This window comes from Podarcis erhardii (genome assembly GCF_964252035.2).
Source record: "Podarcis erhardii genome assembly, chromosome: 9".
Taxonomy (NCBI): domain Eukaryota; kingdom Metazoa; phylum Chordata; class Lepidosauria; order Squamata; family Lacertidae; genus Podarcis; species Podarcis erhardii.
The window spans coordinates 64,874,032-64,893,001 of NC_138512.1; the positions used below are offsets into that span (position 1 = coordinate 64,874,032).

The window sequence follows — 18,970 nt, forward strand, 5'->3', positions numbered from 1 at the left end:
GTTTTAGTTGTAAAGCCTGATAAAAACAGGATTGAAGCTTTATGCTCTGTTTTTCCTCCTGTTAAAGGAAAAGAAAATATAGACTGCAACCTTTTGGCCATCTGCCGCGTCACACTTTCCGCTGTTGCCAACAACCACTTCTCCATCAGTGCCCTGTCCATCAGGCTAATCTTTGGCAAGGTTTCCATAGAGGTGGGTGTATTTGCATACGCAGAATCCTTCGAAACAAAAACATGGCACATACAATACAAAATGTCATGTCAAAGAATATCCCTCGGTGTCACATGGCTAATCATTGATAATAGAAAGCCACCAAGGACAGAGATCATCATCACAGAATTGTAGAGTTGGAAGGGACACCCCCATCACCACCACAAGAGTCATTTAGAGCAACCCCCTGCAGTGCAGGAATCTCAACAAGGCAGATGGCCCTTCAACCTCTGCCCATAACCCCCCAATGAAGGATAGTCCCCCCCCCTTCTGAGGGAGTCTGTTCCACTGTTGAACAGCTCCCACCATCAGAAAGCTCTTCCTGATGTTTAGTCTAGAAGTGGTGCATAGGTTTGAGATGAGGTACGGGCCGCTCAAATTTGGTCTAAATAGTTTAAAACAGGCTTCCTCAAACTTGGCCCTCCAGATGTTTTTGGCCTACAACTCCCACGATCCCTAGCTAGCAGGACCAGTGGGAATTGTAGTCTCAAAACATCTGGAGGGCCCAGTTTGAGGAAGCCTGGTTTAAAAAATCAGCTGGTGAAAACTTATCTATAGTTAAGAAATAGCTACAGTTCACGGTTACAGCTGAATACTGGGACAATTCACAAAATGCCATGCAGAATGTGCAAGTGTATCTATAGGTTTCAATATACTCCAGATAGAATTATCTCAGCAATCCTTATAAACAGCCTGGTTAGGAAGCTCAGAATTATTCTTCCCATACTGCACCTGGGGTCAGGGGGAGGAATGTAGAAGCAGAGAAAGAGGAAAAGGCTGAACACCTTAGGCAAGCCACAATGTAGTGAGTTCAGGCCCAAGATGTGGTTTGAACTCAAGAGTTTCAGCCTCATTATCTTTAGTTATTACTAAAGTTATTTTTAGCAGTTTGCCAAAGCTAGAAGTACGCTGCTGCATTATTTTATTTTTCTATGCATTGCTTCCTATAAGCCATCCTGAAATGCTTTGCAATACAATAAAAACATATATGAACAGCTCTATAAATATATTTAAAAACTCAAAACACACAGAGAAAGAGAGCTCAAGAGAACAACAGTACAGTGGAGCCTCAGTTGTCGAACGTAATTCATTCCAGAAGACCGTTCGACTTCTGAAACGTTCGACAACCAAGGCGCAATAGGCGGTCAGCAATTTTGATGGGAGAAAACGGAGGAACGCGCCTCGGAAGCTGTTCGACTTTTGAGGTGTATTCGAAAACAGAAGCATTCAACTGCCAGGTTTTCGGCATTCGGGTTCCAAATCATTCAGCTTCCAAGACACTCGAAAACCAAGGTTCTAATGTACATACATAAAATCAAATCGGATCCAATGCAGATATCCACTGGGATAAAAAACCTCCATTGAGAAGGCTTGTTGAAAGCCGACATGAACAAGCTCTTTATGGCTGTGCCCCCATCCTTTAGAAAACACCCCAAAGTCAACAGAATATACAGAAAAGGTGAGCCATCTACCTGCGTCTGAAGCACTGTGGCAAAGGTGACGTATGGGCCAGCAAAAATCCCTTTTACTCGGACACCCAGCAATTCTGCAATGAACATGAAAGCGGATCAGCCCTAAGTGCTCAACCCATGTTAACTGGGCTTCTTTTCCTGGTACTTTCCCTTCCCTCTTCTCCTGGGATCATCAAAGCAAATTCTACAGGAACCATTTTGGGGTGTCCATAGAAGACTATTTAATCAGGAGAAGCTGTGCAAGCCCTGAGTCAGTACCTTAATGCAGCGGTGGACGACCAATAAAATGAGTTTGAATCTGGGGAAGACAGTTCTGTGGGTAGGTGGCTCCTGGGTCAGAAAGAAAGGGATTGGGAACCCATGGCCCTGCAGATACTGCTGGACTACAGCTCCCTGCCAATTGGCCAGGCTGGCTGGGGCTGATGGGAAATGGAGTCCAACGACATCCACAAGTACACAGATTCCACATCCCTGATACAGGATACAGACCACTGGAGATTCAGTATTAAATATACATTTTAAAAACGAAGAGTATGTTCGTAGTCTACACAGAGCCAGTTTCTTTTCTAAACATTGTTGCTGTTTTTATTTTCTAAGTCTTTTGTACAATTTTCAGAAACGCAGGTGAATCAATCAATTTAATTTTTGAAAGAGAAAAGATGTACCATTAGGAGAAACCAGAGCACTGATGTTAAAACATCGTCTCCCGTCGCTTTTGCTAGAAGATGGTCCGCTTCCATTGTGCTGCTGCTGGGGTCCACGTCCAAAAGATATCAGTTGCCCAGAAGCAGAGATACAAACAGTGTGATAGCTGTTTGAGGGGAGAAAAGTGTAAGTTTAATCTGTGATGCACCTTACAGAACATGACTTGAGGTCCAATAGTGAAGCTCTTGTTTCTGTTGTATCAGTTAAATGACCCTTTGTATTATTTAAGACATTCATGTCCCGCTCAGTCATTAGCATTTCTAAGCAGTGTATGTAAAAATAAAGTGTACAGAAAGGTAATTGTAAAATGCTATGTCAGCTCATAGCAATGGATATAATTTTCTGTTTTACAATTCAGAATACTCATTTAAACAACCCCTTCTTCTCTTTCCATGGTTCATTATGCATACCATAAATCCCTGCATATTTTACATAAACTAAACCATTCAGTATTTCATTTTACATCTATCAAAACTTATTTACCCTGTTGAATTTATCTTAATGCTGCCAACGTTTTCAAGAGTACATAATTTCCCCTCATATATTCAATAAACATTTTCCAGTCTTCTCTAAACATATGTTCTCTTATTCTACAAGTCTGCAAGCTGCGCATATTCCATCAGCTTAAGTTGCCATTCTTCTTTAGTTGGGACCTTGCTCGTTTTCCATCATACCAATGGATTTTGACAAGTGTGGTTTTTTGCTTGCCAGGATTTCCATGTCCCATTACAGCAGGGATGGGGAACCTGTAGCCCTCCAGTACTGGTTGGACCCCCCAATCATCCTTAGCCAGCATGTTAATGGTCAGCAATGACGAGAACTGTAATCTAACAGCATCTGCAGAGACACAGATTCCCCATGATCTGTGCTTTACAATTTCACTGATGTGCCACTTCACTTTCACAAAACACCCCCATCCAGATGAAATTCTGTAGGGTGAATCGATGTAAGCAGGAAATGAGCTGTGTTCACCAGTTCCGACACCCTCATGGCAGTCTACTAGCTTGCCCCACTTCCTGAAACATATGCAGACACAGCAGAAGTGTCAATAGACAGCAAGCAGGTATTGCATGATGTCAGGACCAAGAGCAACGTTTAAAAAGGTAAAGGTAAAGGACCCCTGACAGTTAAGTCCAGTTGCAGATGACTCTGGGGTTGTGGCACTCATCTTGCTTTACAGGCTGAGGGAACCAGTGTTTGTCCGCAGACAGTTTTTCCGGGTCATGTGGTCAGCATGACTAAGCCGCTTCTGGCGCAACAGGACACCGAAACCAGAGCAGCACACGGAAATGCCATTTACCTTCCCGCCAGAGTGGTACCTATTTATCTACTTGCACTTTTTGGCATGCTTTCGAACTGCTAGGTTGGCAGGAGCTGGGACTGAGCAACGGGAGCTCACCCCATCACAGGGATTCGAACTGCTGACCTTCTGATCAGCAAGCCCTAGGCTCAGTGGTCTAGACCACAGCACCACCCGTGTCCCCTGTAAGACCAAATTTACATATGAGTAAAGCTATGGTACATACCTTCCACACACCAGATGAGAAACTGGACCCTCAACTGAGTCAAGTTTTTCGGGGCCAGTCTTTAGGGCTGAAGAACTACGCCCTAGTTGTCCAGCGCTGTCATCTCCAAATGTGAATACGCTGCCATTCTATTGAGAGTTTTTGGCAAAACAGAGTTCTAGCATTAAACTATTATCACTCTTGTTAATAATGCCTATTGCATGTTTCCAGTTCCAAGAAAATAAGACGGTTCAAATTCCTCATTCCTCTTGCAACCCACACACTGCTTTTGTAAATTCTCTGCTATGAAGGGACCATAGCTCAGCAGTACAGCATGCAGAAGGTTTCAGAGTCAACCCCAGGTATCTCTAGGTAAGGGCTGTTCCCTCGCTTTCAGGCACAATCTGGTGCTAGTCGACATCAAAAGTTTTGGGTTGTACCAACCTGAGTGAGCACAGCAGTATGTTCATCTCCACAGCTGACGTAAATCACATCAAGTTTCCTCAGAGCAGCTATTGAGTGCGGTTTGAAGATTTGCTCTGTTGGAGAGGCATATTTGCTTATCATAATGAAATGCATTGTTATGTCCAATATTTTTTTTAAAATGTAATTATGCTACTTTCTGGTCAGATTTCAAATTCACTTCCTATCAAGGGAACCATCACCACTTTAGGCTAGATCAGAGCCAGCAGCAAATTTTGGAATAATAATAATAATATTAATATTAATATTAATATTAATAATAATAATAATAATAATAATAATAATAATAATAATAATAATTTATTTATACCCCACCCATCTGGCTGGGCCTCCCCAGCCACTCTGGGCGGCTTCCATAGAAACCAAAAATACAGTAAAATCACACGTTAAAAACTTCCCTGAACAGGGCTGCCTTAAGTTGTCTTCTGAATGTCAGGTAGTTGTTATGGAAATCTTTTTATTTTAAAAACTTAATATGCTTTTGTTTTGTTTTGTTTTTTAAGTGAAAAAACAGGGCCTCAAACAAAGACATAACTATATAGGACAGATGTCATATTTAAAGGTCTGGTGAAGTGGTATGAACACTAATTTTAAAGGATGCTTCCGTATAGGGGCTTAATATCACAAGGGAGTTGTTGCAAACAGGTTCTCTCAACCAGAATTGGGAGAATCTAGATTAATTGAGGAAAAATATGGCTTATCTTGTGATGCCAACAACATTGTGTGGACACTGGAGAAAGTGGAGCCTTGCATGCATGAGGAGCACCTATTCCACAACCATCTTGAAGCACCCTAACTTGTTTATGCTCTGAAGGATGTTGTGGAATCATCAAAACCGCTTCCACTTCAGTTTTCCACCTCAATAGTCCTCGCTTCCTTGGGCAACCATTACACAACCGGCAAGTGGAAGGAACCAAGAGCTGGTCATCAAGGAAACAGGATTTTAAAGACCATGCTTACCTTTGGGGTCGGCCTGACTCAATCCCAGCTGGTGTGCATTGTTCTTTCCCCATCCGTACACAACTCCGGAAAGGGACAGGGCAAAACTCTGTGACCCGCCGGCAGCCACTTGAGCCAACGGGATGCCGTCAAGAGCAGAAATTTGCTGCGGCCCAGCCTGGTACGTGACTTCTTTTCCAAGACCAAGCTGGCCGTGAGTGTTCTGCCCCCATGAGAAAACTCGGCCGTCTTCATTAGAGGAAGAAAACAGATTACGTATTTACATGATAGCCTCCTCACAAGCTGGAAAGACTGGCAAAGCTTTCTTCATCAAGGGTACCATTTTCACACCTAGCTGCCTGCTGAAGAGCCCCTGGAGACACCAGAGGATTTCAGGGTCTATTCCAGAGCAGCTTTTCCCAACCTTGACAATCCTTCACCTCCCTTTGGGCTAAAGCTGGAGCTGAGATATTTCTGGTCAGTGGGCCTGGCTAGTCCCACCAGGCCTTCCCACTTGGCCCCACAAAAGGCCATTTCAGCCATGCCACGTTCACCATCAGGTTTGGGGCAGGTGAAAATAGGTGCCTGCAACGCCATATGCAAAGCACTGGGCAAGACAGCAATATGAAAGAGGAGGAAAAGGTCACCTGACATCATTGTGGTGTCAGCTGATTGGTAGGTGGGAGGCTCCACCCACCTATCAAGCTCCACCCACAAAAGATTGGGGAGGTAACCCTTTTGCCCACTAGTCAGGGCCAGTTCCATACTCAAGGACTAAGGCCTGCCTAAGATTCCATTGAAGCCATAGCTCTATTGGTTAGAGCATGGTCTGATAACTCCAAGGTTGCAGGTTCGAATCCCTGTATGGGACAGCAGGTTAGATTAGATGATTCTCAGGGTCCCTTCCAACTCTACAATTCTATGATTCTATGACATTTTGAGACTCTATTATTACAACCAAGCATTTGAAGCAAATCATAGAAATGGAGCAAAGTTTGAAGTGAATGGTTACCTTTTGCCAGGGCTATTGAGTGATAATTCCCACAAGCAACTTGTATTATTTTGTATTTAGACAAACCATCCACCTTCCTGTAAAAGTCATGGAAAGAAAATTTTAGATTTTACAATTCAGAAAAAAGTATTGAGACAGAATAAATGTATGAAGTCAGTATCCTTAGGGTTGTATATTAATTAGGGTTATTTATTAAACATGCCTAGGGGAAGCAGTCTTATTGTGACTGACACTTTTAGAATGGGGGTTTAGGCATTTAAATAGGCTGATGTTGTTTTCTTTTTTTAAAAGAAAAAGGTTGGCCAACTGGCCTGGCAAATAATGGTAAACTATTTTTAAAGCATTAAAAAAAAGACAACCAGCAAATTGCTAATGTGCTGATGACGAAATAAATCATTGCTATTTTAAATCAATGATTATAACTGAATGTTATGCTAAATTTCCAGAAATGCAGATGACTCATTGAAGCAGTCGTTCTCTTTAGCTTTTAACCAGAACACCAGGGTCAGCCCACAGCAGCAATATGTATTCTTAAAGAAAATAACAAGCAAAAGGTAAGAGGGAGAAGTAACAGCAACTATTACAAAACTGAAACAAAGTTTAAAGGCAGCTGTGCTAAGCAAGCAATCAGCCTGGGAGAGAGGCATTTCCTTCCCCAGGATTTTGACTACAAACAACTTTCTCAGTTTTTTCTTATCTGCAAGAAAGCAAAGCCATATAGTTTGATACTAGAACCCATGGTTTGCATGCAGAAGGTCCCAGGTTCACAATTCCTAGCATTTCCAGGTAAGGAAAGGTGAGCAGGTTTTGAAGAGGCAGGTACACCCCAGATCTGAGGCAGAGGAGAAAAAAACCTCCCAAGGCTGTCAGGAAAAAGCATAGCTGAAAGGAGATTTGAACTCCCCTTTCCCTGGATGAAGTCAGTACAGTCGGACCTTGGAAGTCGAATGGAATCTGTTCCAGAAGTCCGTTCGACTTCCAAAACGTTCGGAAACCAAGGCGCGGCTTCCGAGCCGGACGGTCGGGTTCCAAAGAATGTTTGCAAACCAGAATACTCACTTCCTGGTTTGGGAACCAAAACATTCGACTCGCAAGGCATTTGTCAACCGAGGTACGGCTGTATTCCCACATTTACAACACAACTCTGTTTTGGCAAGCGCCGAGAGTATTATTAGCTGCTTACTTTGGAATCAGACGCTCTTTGAATTCTCCAGTGCCCAGCTGTCCAAAAGCTCCAGCTCCCCACGAGAAAACTCTTCCATTGTCGCAAACGGCCAGTGAGTGCTCCTTCCCACAGCTTACGTGGACAATGGTTTGTGTTTCCAGCGCTTGGATTTGCTCTTTCAGAGATGGACACATAAAAAAGAATATTCCTTTGTATAGCCAGAGAGGTCATTGACATATTTAAACCATCTAGAAAGGTAAATGGTGATTACTTGGGTTCATGAACTCCCCCATTTGTAAATCAAGATACCCACGGTTTGATCTTGACTTATTTTAGGTCAACAAACCATAGGTCCTCAAGTTTGAAAGCCATAAGTTACAGCAAGAGTGGAGGATTTTGATCTCAAAAAGGGGGAGGGCACGCACCCCAGGCTTGTTTCTATTAATGCTAAACCATGGCTTAACATCTGAACATGCCACTCAATGTGATTTTTAAAAAATGATTAGCAGCCTCATATCTGGTTTGCTTGGTAATTCTAAGAACACTCCCCCCAAAAAACCCACACACCAGTGCAGTTTTGAAGCAAGTGGTTAAAATCAGAGCAGTCTTCAAAGGTTCAGTCTGCCATCCTCAATCAAAATGGTGTCCACTTGCATCCGAATATAGACAAAATCCTGCTCCTTGACTTCAGTAACCATCACGCAAAGCTTAAAATAATGAATTAGCAGGTGTCCAAATGAATAGCAAACAGATGAATAAACAACTTTCCAAAATATATAAATCTATTATTTCTTGCACAATCTATATAAAGGGCATTTTTGTTGTTGCAAAGAATAGATATGATGGGTCAACTATCCCAAGCACATACCACCCAACTTTTGGGGGATGAGAAAGCAGGACATTCACACACTCTTTCCGCCAGGCAGATGCGCAATTTGAAAACGGAAACAAAGCAAAAAACAAAAAACAAAAACATTCTAAAAACGTTCTTAAAAAACAATGCCCATGTAAAGCATCTAAAAGCTGTTAAAAACATTATTCCTTTCAGTGATCTCACAAGTTGGCAGGTTCAGTGAGACAGCAGTTTGGTGCAGGGAAACAAATCAGGTAATGGCCCATGGGGTTAAAGAGACCTCATCCACTTCTCTAATGCGTGTGTCAGGAAGGTAAGAAAGCAAACTTGAAACCGAGGGGGAAAACAACCTTCCAACAAAACACTAAAATACACTAACCTATTAAACATTAAAAGCTTCCCTAAACAGGGCTGCCTTTAGATGTCTTCTAAAAGTTTGGTAGTTGTTTTTCTCTTTGACATCTGGTAGGAGGGCGTTCCACAGGGTGGGCGCCACTACCGAGAAGGCCCTCTGCTTGGTTCCCTGTAACTTGGCTTCTTGCAGCGAGGGAACCACCAGAAGGCCCTCGGCGCTGGACCTCAGTGTCGGGGCAGAACGATGGAGGTGGAGACGCTCCTTCAGGTATACTGGATCGAGGCCGTTTAGGGCTTTAAAGGTCAACACCAACACTTTGAATTGTGCTCGGAAACGTGCTGGGAGCCAGTGTAGGTCTTTCAAGACCGGTTTTATATGCGGCTGCTCCCAGTCATCAGTCTAGTTGCCGCATTCTGGATTAATTGTAGTTTCCGGGTCACTTTCAAAGGTAGCCCCACAATAGAAAGGGAAATCTTCCTCTTTCTAAGGGATGAGGGTGTAACAAAAGAAAGGCAGTGACCAAAAACAAGTAGTTGCATTTGTTCCATCCCTTTTCTAAAGGCAGTCTTGGATTAATTACTGCTTCCGCGCTCCTTGTGAAAGCAATATTTTCCAGGAAACTTATTTGCTGAAAAGAGTGTGATGCAAAATGGCAAAGGGTCATCAAGCCTCCACTTGCAGAACCGTCTAGTTTTTTTCTGGAAGCCTAATTTCAGTTTGGACAAGTGCCCGGAGCAGACAAAAAAACCTCATTATCTCAAATAACAGGGAGACCAGCTGGTGGCAAGAGCGCGCAGAAGAGAGGAAAGGAAACCGAAAGTGTCTTTGCAAAGCGCGCCTCCTCACCAGAGGCTCTTATAAAAGGATGCGAGTCAAGGCTGAGAAGCGAAAACTGAAACTTAAAAGGCGCTCTCAGGTACAGCGGTGACTCATCCCTACGTGGCCGGGAAAGGGCTGAAATCTTTTCTCTCGGTGGGCGAGAAGAAGAGCCCCACCCCACCCCAAACCAGTTTAGAAGCAGCCGAGTGGTGCAGTGGTAAAACTGCTAGCCCATTTGCTAAGCAAGGTGGGTTCAAATTGGATGGGGTGAACCAGGGGTTGGAATAGATGGTCTTTGGCGATCCCTTCCGACTCTACCATTCTAGGATTCTATTTAATTTCAAGCCCCCAACCCCGGGGGTGTCCCCTGGTGGGAAGGGAATAGCTTGCGTTTCCCCACAACCTCCTTTAGATGTTTGCCCCCCTCGCAGGTGTGTGTGTGTGTGTTTCCAGTCTACAAACAGGAAAAGTTGGAAGGAAGGATCCTTAGGATACAGTATTATACACAAAGAGGGACGAATATCCCAGCTCAACAAAGGGAGGGAAGGAGGGGGAAGCGAAGTTTTTGCCTTCGCCAGGGGACGTCTACTTCATTTTTTTCATTTTCACCAACAATATTTGCATGCCCGGCCAGGAATGTACGGGCAGCTCACATAAATAATAATAATAATAATAATAATAATAATAATAATAATTTGTTAACCGCCCTTCACCCGTGGATCACAGGACGGTTCGAAACACAAAGTGACAAAATGGAAACGCAAAACAAGACAATAAAACAAAAGCAAAACATACCAATACACCCCCCCCCAAAAAAAGCAGCATTAAAAATATTCTTTCTGGCTTCTTTGGAAAGGAAGTGCAAAGAGGAAGATGTTCCGTTCACTCGACGGAGCGTGTGATCTCTTAAGATCGGGGCCTCCCCTCCTTCTCTCCCCTTTGTGATGGAAAGAGATTTCCCAAATTTAGAAACTGCGAAGTGAGAAGAGGGTTAGAGATGGTAGGAAAAGACAGGCGCGCCCCCCCCCGACCCTCCGTGTAGTGTCCCTACCTGGCACGTGGGCGCGCCGCTGCCCCGGGGGGAGCCGCCTGCCCAGCTGCCCCTGGGCGTTGTCCCCGCAAGAAGCTACGCTGCCATCGGCCCGAAGCAGCAGCGAGTGCCGCTCCCCGCAGGCCACCAGCACCACCTCCGGCCCGCCGGGGGCTTCGGGGGCCAGACGGAAAGGCAGCGGCTCCGAGACCCCCTCCTCGCCCAGCCCCAGCTGCCCGAAGGCGCCGTTCCCCCAGCAGCACAGCATCGTCGGCATCCTTGCTCCCTCCCGGCTCAACTTCGGTTCAACTTTCCTCCAGCTGGCTGAGCACCTCTTGCGCGCAACTGAGCTCTGGGCCTGAATGGTGGCCAAACCGCCCCGCCTCTCCCAGAGGGCCCTGCCCACAAAAATATTCGGAGGATCGGAATCAGGGGGTGAAGACTAGTTGGAAAGGGAGCCACCAGGGTCATCTATTCCAACCCCCTGCGTTGCATCCCTCTCCTTGCTGGAGGAGTAGGGAGTTTCCTTTTTGCTTGTCACACAGCTCTTAAAACCGCAGGAGGACGGATAAGAAGACCTTTAAAAAAAATAAATGCAGGTATTGTTGTGTGTGTTTTTTCCCCCTGTTGGCAAGCATACTGTGTTTTTATCTCTTCCAATTTTATTATTATTATTATTATTATTATTATTATTATTATTATTGATACAGCAAGAAAAGAAGAAAAGAAAGAGAAAACACAAATACCAAATTACGCACAGGAATAACCACAGACACATAATTTTCTTAACAAACGATAAAACATAAATTCGTCTTAACACTAAAGACCCAACTTCCCTTCTATTCCATATTTCGATTTCATATTACTTATTGTCCATAAACACTTTTACCATAATTAAACTTTTTCTTAATATATCTTAATTCTTATATCTACCTTGCAACTATTACTGAAGTTCCTCGAATGCTACAGACTGTATTTTTAAAGTGCTGCACACCTTAGGTTGCAGTGCGTCAGTCCCCTGCCAGTGCACTGTAACACTCGTTGCCGCAAGAAGTCACACTCACTGATTTTCAGCCTGTTAGGTGGCTGTTAAATGAACAGGAGCCTTGTTGTTTTAAGAAGCAAAGCAGTTGTAATTGAAAACTAATAAAAATTATTATTTTTAAAAAATGAGCAAAGTGGTGTTTTCAAACTATAACCCCACTGTGCTCTCTGCACCAACTTTGCCCCGTGTTAGGCAAAAGATCCCTACATTGCAGGGGGTTGGACGATGACCCCGAGTCCATTCCAACTCTACAATTCCATTACAGTGGTACCTTGGTTTACAACCATAATCTGTTCTGGAGGTCTGGTTGTAAACCAAAACAGGTTGTAACCCAAGGTGCGCTTTCGCCAATGGGGCTTCAAAAAAGGGGGGGGTGTAATCCCCTCCAAATGGGTTGTAATCCAAAAAAAGGGACACACACTTCTGGGTTTGACGTAGTTGTAGTCCAAAATGGTTGTATTCCAAAGTGGTTGCAAACCAAGGTACCACTGTATTCCGTTCCCTGTTACACTCCCCTTTCCTCCTCATTTCCCACCTCATATCTATTAGTCCCCTTTCCCCACATCTCTTAATTTCCCCTGTTCTTCCCACAGTCTTTGTTTTGGCCCTGTTTCTGTCATCATCCCTATCTCTTGCCTTATTTTACTCTTTGCTGGATTTGGCTGCAAATAGCACCCTAAGCTTGCACTCCCACTGGAATTCACACAGTGAGGGAGTCTTAGCTGTGGGTGGATCCTGCAGCATAGCTAGCTTTCGCATCTTGCCTGGCTGGCTGCACCTGGCTGGAAAATGAATGCCACCTTAGGGTGGCCAGATAGGGTTGGGGAAAGGGCAGGGCAGGGGTCTTGCAAACTTGAATGGTTGCACAGAAGGAATTCAGCAGGAGCAGTTTGTCATGCAAAAGACACTTGATGAAATTCCCTCTTCAGAGGTGCAGGAGACATCATTAATTATTTTCCATTTGGCTGCAGATGTGCTCCAGTTGGAGAACAGCCTTTACCAAAGGTGTCATGGACTTTGAAGACGCTCTAATTCAGGACGAAAGGGAGAAACGTGCTAAGAGGAAGGCACGCTTGGCAAACCCTCACCGTGATCAACTCCCTTCCAGATACCTATGTCCCCACCATGGAAGGACGTGTGGATCCAGAATTGGCCACTACAGTCACTTGCAGACTCACTGTTAAAACCGTGTTCATGGAAGACAATCTTGGCTTTGAGTGATCGCCAAAGAAGGAGAAAGAAGGGTGTAGCTGGGGGGGGGGCAGGGAGGGGCAGCTGCCCCCCCTAAATAAAAATACATAACAAAGTGAGGTTCTGCCCCCCCCCCTAACAAAGGCCTGCCCGCCCTCAAAATCCTGGCTATGCCCAAGGCAGTATGCCAACATTACTGCCTGGAGGCAGAGGAGAAACAGTGGCGATAGTGTCATAAGTTTGTGGGCGCCTGTACTCCCTTTCTAATTCCAGGGTGCCAGACATTGGATTTAGCATGTTAAAATATAAGGCGTGTTTAAAAATAAGGCTGGCTGATGAAGTCATCGCCTGGAGGGACAGGCCATTGAAAAAGCACAAAGAAATGGCTGATGACCCATTAAGAAGGCCATAAGCAGAGACTCTCTGGGCCAGAAAGCAAATGGGGAAAACCCCTCCCAGAGTTAGCAGAGACAAAAGGACAGAGTTTCAGGAGGGAAGGGCAGAACTGCACAAGCGGAAGCAGAATCAGGGCCTGCCTAATGGAAGGGCAAATCCTGATTCTAGCCTTAGACTAGCAGGGTTGTTTTTGTCACTGCACAGTATTTAATGATACATTGCCCCAGCAGAGGGCAGTGCACACCCAAAATATTTCAACTTGGTAGAAGTCTTACAACAAATCCAGCTATTTGCACATTGTAATGCAAGTCATTGAGTCAGAACGGTTCCGCTGAGTTCATGTTAAATGCATATGCATATTGAATTGTGGCTATAATCCTGGAGCACTAAAAAACAGTTAAGCCAACTGAACTCAGTGGAATTTACTTCCGAGTAAATGTGCCTGCTAGTGGGCTGCACATCTTCATCCTCACGTAACTTAAGATGCGCATCATCACTTGTTTCCATCTTGCAGAAGGGAATTTGGGCTGAGAGAGTTCTTGTGTTAGCAGGTGAGAAGGGAATCTTGACTGATGAAGTCATGGATGCTTTAGCTGAGATTCCTGCATTGTGTGAACAGCACCTATCACACACAGAGACGCATAGGCCACCACCAACTCTACACCTGATGCTCTCACACTGCTGGGTTTTTTTAAAAGCTGCATACACATGACGTTAGCCACGATCCACATTGATCCTGTACTTTCTTGAGAAACATTGCTATCTGATGTATTTTATCCTCAAACCAGCTTCAGTCCTACTAGAAAACCTAAGACCACCTGTTTCTCAAAAGCCCCCTACTTATGAAAATGTTGTTACGAGTTATCTGTGGTAGTTTTTGTTATGCAAATAGTGACACTGTACCCTCCAATATGTCCTAGCACAAAACTGAGATGTACTGCCATGCAAGTCATGTGGTCCATGAATTTTTGGACACCATGCTCTCATGCGAGAACACAGCCCCCTAAAATGGGATGTCCTGGACAGTTGGTGGGTAGGTTCCACCCTCGGTGCTATTTTTCTAGAAAAAGAGGTGGCAGAACTCTCCACAAATGCCATCCTTGTTCTCTTATCATGGCAATAATGCCCATTTGAGAGGTGCCGGAACTGAGTTCCAGTGAGTTCTGGCTGGGAGAAAAAAGCCCTGATTAAACTCCATAGGATTTACTTTTGAGGAGACTTTTTTTAAAGATTGCACTGTCAGGTAATTTATTTCCTGTAACCCCATCCTGAATAAGGTAACTCAGAAGTAAATCCCATCAAATATAATTCTCTTTACTTCCAGGCAAGTATGCCTGGGAACGCAGCCACTTATGTGTATTTTGAAACCGAGGCAGGCTTTATTTTCGTCAGCGTGTACAACCCTGAACTTTCATACCATTGACTTGGTGGGCTAAAATCTTACGTCATTTGAGCTGCTGGTTTAATTTTTGCTTGTTTGCTTGGGTTTTTTTGTTTTGCAGGGGAGTGTTGCTCTCTTTCCCAGGGACACTATTTCATTACTGACGAAACATCCCTTCAGATATGCAGATGGTAAAAATAAACTTCCAAATAACCACCTAGAAAGAATCCTAGAAGGTTTGTGAGAGGGGAATTGATGGTATCAAGTTTCGCACCCCTAATATCTTTACGTGGTTGACATGTGTCCTTCAGCTCCTACTTGTGTTACAAGAATAAAAACTGCTCCTTTCCCCTTATGGGGTACCCAAGAGCCCATACAGAGTCCTTTTTTAGGTTCTCTATCAGTAGGAGAAAATAACTGAGGCCAACCAGAGAATATTGAGAAGCAAAGCAGCTAGTAATCCTGATCTTTATTAAAGCTGTTGCAACAGGGTGCTCCCCGCCACACACAGGAGGGGGGGAAGGACCACGAGCACAGGCGTGCAAGCCCTTATATAGACATTTGAAATTGCCCACCCTGGAGAACAAGACCACCCCCCAGAAACATCCTACATACATCACAGAATGGGTGTAGCCCAAAACCACCCCCTAGATACATCATACCTACATCACGTAAAAGGCGGTCTACAACAGAAATCTGAGTGCAATGTTTTTATCATGTCTGCCAGGTTACCTGTTAATGGTCACTTGACTGAATTACGTGGGGAAAATGCCCATTCTTTTGTTATGATAACTACTGGGCTCTCACCCTGTTGCTGTTGTTTAGTCGTTTAGTCGTGTCCGACTCTTTGTGACCCCATGGACCAGAGCACGCCAGGCACTTCTGTCTTCCACTGCCTCCCACAGTTTGGTCAAACTCATGGCTCACACCCTATTCATATCTTAAACCTGCCCTTAAGACAGGATTTGTGAGCAAAGAGACAATGGGGAGATTTCTCATTTCCTTTGACCTTGCAGAGAAATATTTGAGGTCATTTTGGGAGAGAGAAAATGGTTTCAGGAGTTTTCTGTGGGTTTCAGATATTCGGTTTACATATTTGTATGTGTTTGATTGGTACATTTATGAACATCTAATATATACGGACCATAAAGAAAGCTGGACCATAAAGAAGGCTGATCGCCGAAGAATTGATGCTTATGAATTATGGTGCTGGAGGAGACTCTTGAGAGTCCCATGGACTGCAAGAAGATCAAACCATTTTGAAGGAAATCAGCCCTGGGAGCTCACTGGAAGGACAGATCCTGAAGCCGAGGCTCCAATACTTTGGCCACCTCATGAGAAGACTCCCTGGAAAAGACCCTGATGTTGGGAAAGATGGAGGGCACAAGGAGAAGAGGACGACAGAGGACGAGATGGTTGGACAGTGTTCTCGAAGCTACTAACATGAGTTTGACCAAACCGCGGGAGGCAGTGGAAGACAGGAGTGCCAGGCGTGCTCTGGTCCACGGGGTCACAAAGAGTCGGATACGACTAAATGACTAAACAACAATAACATATATGACCTTAACATTATTATAACACTTGCCTTGTTGGAGAATAGAGGGGAGGGGGTGACTCCATGTAGAAATTACACTACCCACACAAAAGTGAAATGTATATTTGTTGCTCTAGCCAACTTTGCTTCTGTGCCACTCAGCCTAGGCACATGGGCCTCAGACGGTCACTCAGAAGGGTTAAAAGAAAAAGCTCCCCCTCCCCAGTTTACAGCATACCAAGACCCTCATCCATGCATGCCACTACCAACATCTCACCCTCTTGCCGTTTGTAGCATGTCCAGCACCTGTTACTGACGCCACTTGCAAATTTATTGCGTATTCCCTCCCTGTCTCGTGCTTGTTGGCTGCAGTCAGTTATATGAAGGGTTATATGTGGACTGGGTCCTCCTCTGTGGCGATGTAATTTCACCTTCGGGCTACGCTTCACTCATGAGGCACTGTGACAGCAAGGAACATGGAGTTGAAGATTCCACAGAGACAGCAGATTCCATAGCTTAACTCTGCGTTGTGCAAAGAACTTTCTCTCTCCTGAGCCTAGTGGCATTCAGCTTCATGGAAAGACCTGTAGCTGTATTATGTTATAAGAGAAGCAGGAAAAATAATTATTCTTTGCTTTCAATTCATATATGACCAGAGATTTAATTAAGGGGGAGGGAGTGTGGTGTGCTGGTAGTCAGAAAAGCTCCCTGCTGCAGTAGACCTTCTCTCTCTTCCTCTCGGGATGAGGGTGACACTGTGGGTTAAACCACAGAGCCTAGCGCTTGCTGATCAGAAGGTCGGGGGTTTGAATCCCCGTGACGGGGTGAGCTCCCATTGTTTGGTCCCTGCTCCTGTCAACCTAGCAGTTCAAAAGCACGTCAAAGTACAAGTAGATAAATAGGTACCGCTCCGGCGGGAAGGTAAACGGCGTTTCCATGTGCTGCTCTGGTTAACCAGAAGCGGCTTAGTCATGCTGGCCACATGGCCCGGAAGCTGTCTGCGGACAAACGCCAGCTCCCTCGGCCAATAAAGTGAGATGTGCGCCGCAACCCCAGAGTCGTCCACGACTGGACCTAACGGTCGGGGGTCCCTTTACCTCTCCCTCTCCCTCTCTGTATGTAAAATCAATGTGTGATCTCCACAGACAGGCCCAGCGAGGGACTTGGGTTGTCAGGGTCTGGCTGGATGAGGAGGAGGGGTGGGAAGCACCAGCCAGGGAGCCCCCAAGTTGCTAAGGTGTTTGGACAGTGCCTTGTACACCTCCTTATGGGGAACTGCTGCAGCCAAGCTGGTGCCAAACATATAGCTCTGCTTTCCTTTCACCTGTTGCAAGAATTTATGTATAGGTGTGGGGGGGGGGGTTGCCCCTCCAGCAGATATCATGCACATGCAGCCCACTACCAAAATCAGCACAATCACTTTTGTGATTTGTCCCCACAAAACACTTCATCACAGTTTCTTCCTATCTATTCAAAGGGCTTCTGCTGCACAATACCAAATGTAACAATTCACTGATAAATGTACTGGCTCACTGGGAAAACTTCAGAAATTGATACAGACATGTGAGCTCAGCTACTCAGCAGCCCCTCTGCCTGAGTGGATAATTTCTGGCATCCTGATACCTGAGTGCCAGACAGGTAGACATTCCAGAAATAACAAACCCAGATGTAGACAAAAGGGTGTGATTAACTTGCCTGGGAAACAGGGAAATGTAAATATCTTTTTTGTTACATTTGATGGGTGTTTGGTGGAGGGCAAGGGGAACCATGGGGCAGGGTCCAGGATGCTCAGATTGCTGCCACCAGACCTCCCCTTTCATGATGTAACCATGATGCATTAGTGATGTAGTTTGGGGGCTGTAACATGGGGATTAGCTGCTAATAAAAGTTTGGGTTTTCTTTTGTTCCGGGCTTCCATCTTGTTCCACCGTGGCAGGTGGGAGTCCGGTCGCGACAGTCTTCAATAAAGACCAAGCCTACTGGCTGCTGTTTTGCTCTGATATTCCTGGCTGGTGTCCTTATTTTTTGTCCAAGGGAGCCCTCAGATTTCTCCATTTTAACAGTCCACATTGGCAAGAACCAAGATGGGGGCTTTTCATCTGGGAAACCCAGGACCTCCATAAACACTGCCTGGGCTTGCACCCTGGGAAGGTCACGTCGCTGCTTCTTATGCACACTGCATTGTCTCTTGAGACAGACGGATGGCAACAAACTATTTAGGGTCTTTAAACACTAATGTAAAGGTAAAGGAAGCCCTGATCGTTAGGTCCAGTCGTGGAAGACTCTGGGGTTGCAGCGCTCATCTCGCTTTATTGGCCGAGGGAGCCGGCGTACAGCTTCCGGGTCATGTGGCCACCATGACTAAGCCGCTTCTGGAGAACCAGAGCAGCGCATGGAAACGCTGTTTACCTTCCCACTGGAGCGGTACCTATTTATCTACTTGCACTTTGATGTGCTTTCGAACTGCTAGGTTGGTAGGAGCAGGGACTGAGCAACGGGAGCTCACCCCATCGCGGGGATTCGAACCGCCAACCTTCTGATCAGCAAGTCCTAGGCTCTGTGGTTTAACCCACAGCGCCACCTGCATCCCCAAAACACTAATGTAAGTACCTTGAATTGGGCCTGGAAATGAAGGGGCAGCTAGCAACAGCCGTTTTAAAAGAGAAGTTGTGTGGAGTTCTGAATTTAACCTCAGTCTGTAATCTCGAGTGCTGCATTTCAGATTAGCTTAAATTTCCAACCCAGAGTCTTTACATAAACAGTGCCTTATCTTTATTAGCAAAGAATGAGGGGGTTTCAACATGACATGTCAGTGAGTCATCCACGGTTGCTAGAGATTAGGAGCAATTTAAGCTTTCACTGACAGCAAGAAATA

General features: G+C 45.0%; 1 protein-coding gene across 2 annotated transcripts in view; it reads right to left on the minus strand.

Moving 5' to 3' along the window:
* LOC309350093 (putative E3 ubiquitin-protein ligase HERC6) overlaps nt 1–10,915 on the minus strand; it is a 36,516-nt gene extending 25,601 nt beyond the window's left edge. Inside the window, exons 1-9 of one of the 2 annotated variants that reach the window (XR_014160290.1) lie at nt 10,570–10,915; nt 7,510–7,666; nt 6,327–6,403; nt 5,336–5,563; nt 4,337–4,431; nt 3,914–4,041; nt 2,348–2,493; nt 1,683–1,756; nt 91–218 (exon numbers count right to left, since the gene is read on the minus strand). Coding sequence is in view for 1 of the 2 variants with exons in the window: in XM_081876712.1 (XP_081732838.1) it covers nt 91–218; nt 1,683–1,756; nt 2,348–2,493; nt 3,914–4,041; nt 4,337–4,431; nt 5,336–5,563; nt 6,327–6,403; nt 7,510–7,666; nt 10,570–10,825 (1,289 nt within the window). In the remaining variant the exon portion in view is untranslated. The remainder of the gene's footprint in view (nt 1–90; nt 219–1,682; nt 1,757–2,347; nt 2,494–3,913; nt 4,042–4,336; nt 4,432–5,335; nt 5,564–6,326; nt 6,404–7,509; nt 7,667–10,569) is intronic. The other variant, XM_081876712.1, reaches the window with a different exon arrangement.
* Between the last annotated feature and the right edge of the window lie 8,055 nt (nt 10,916–18,970).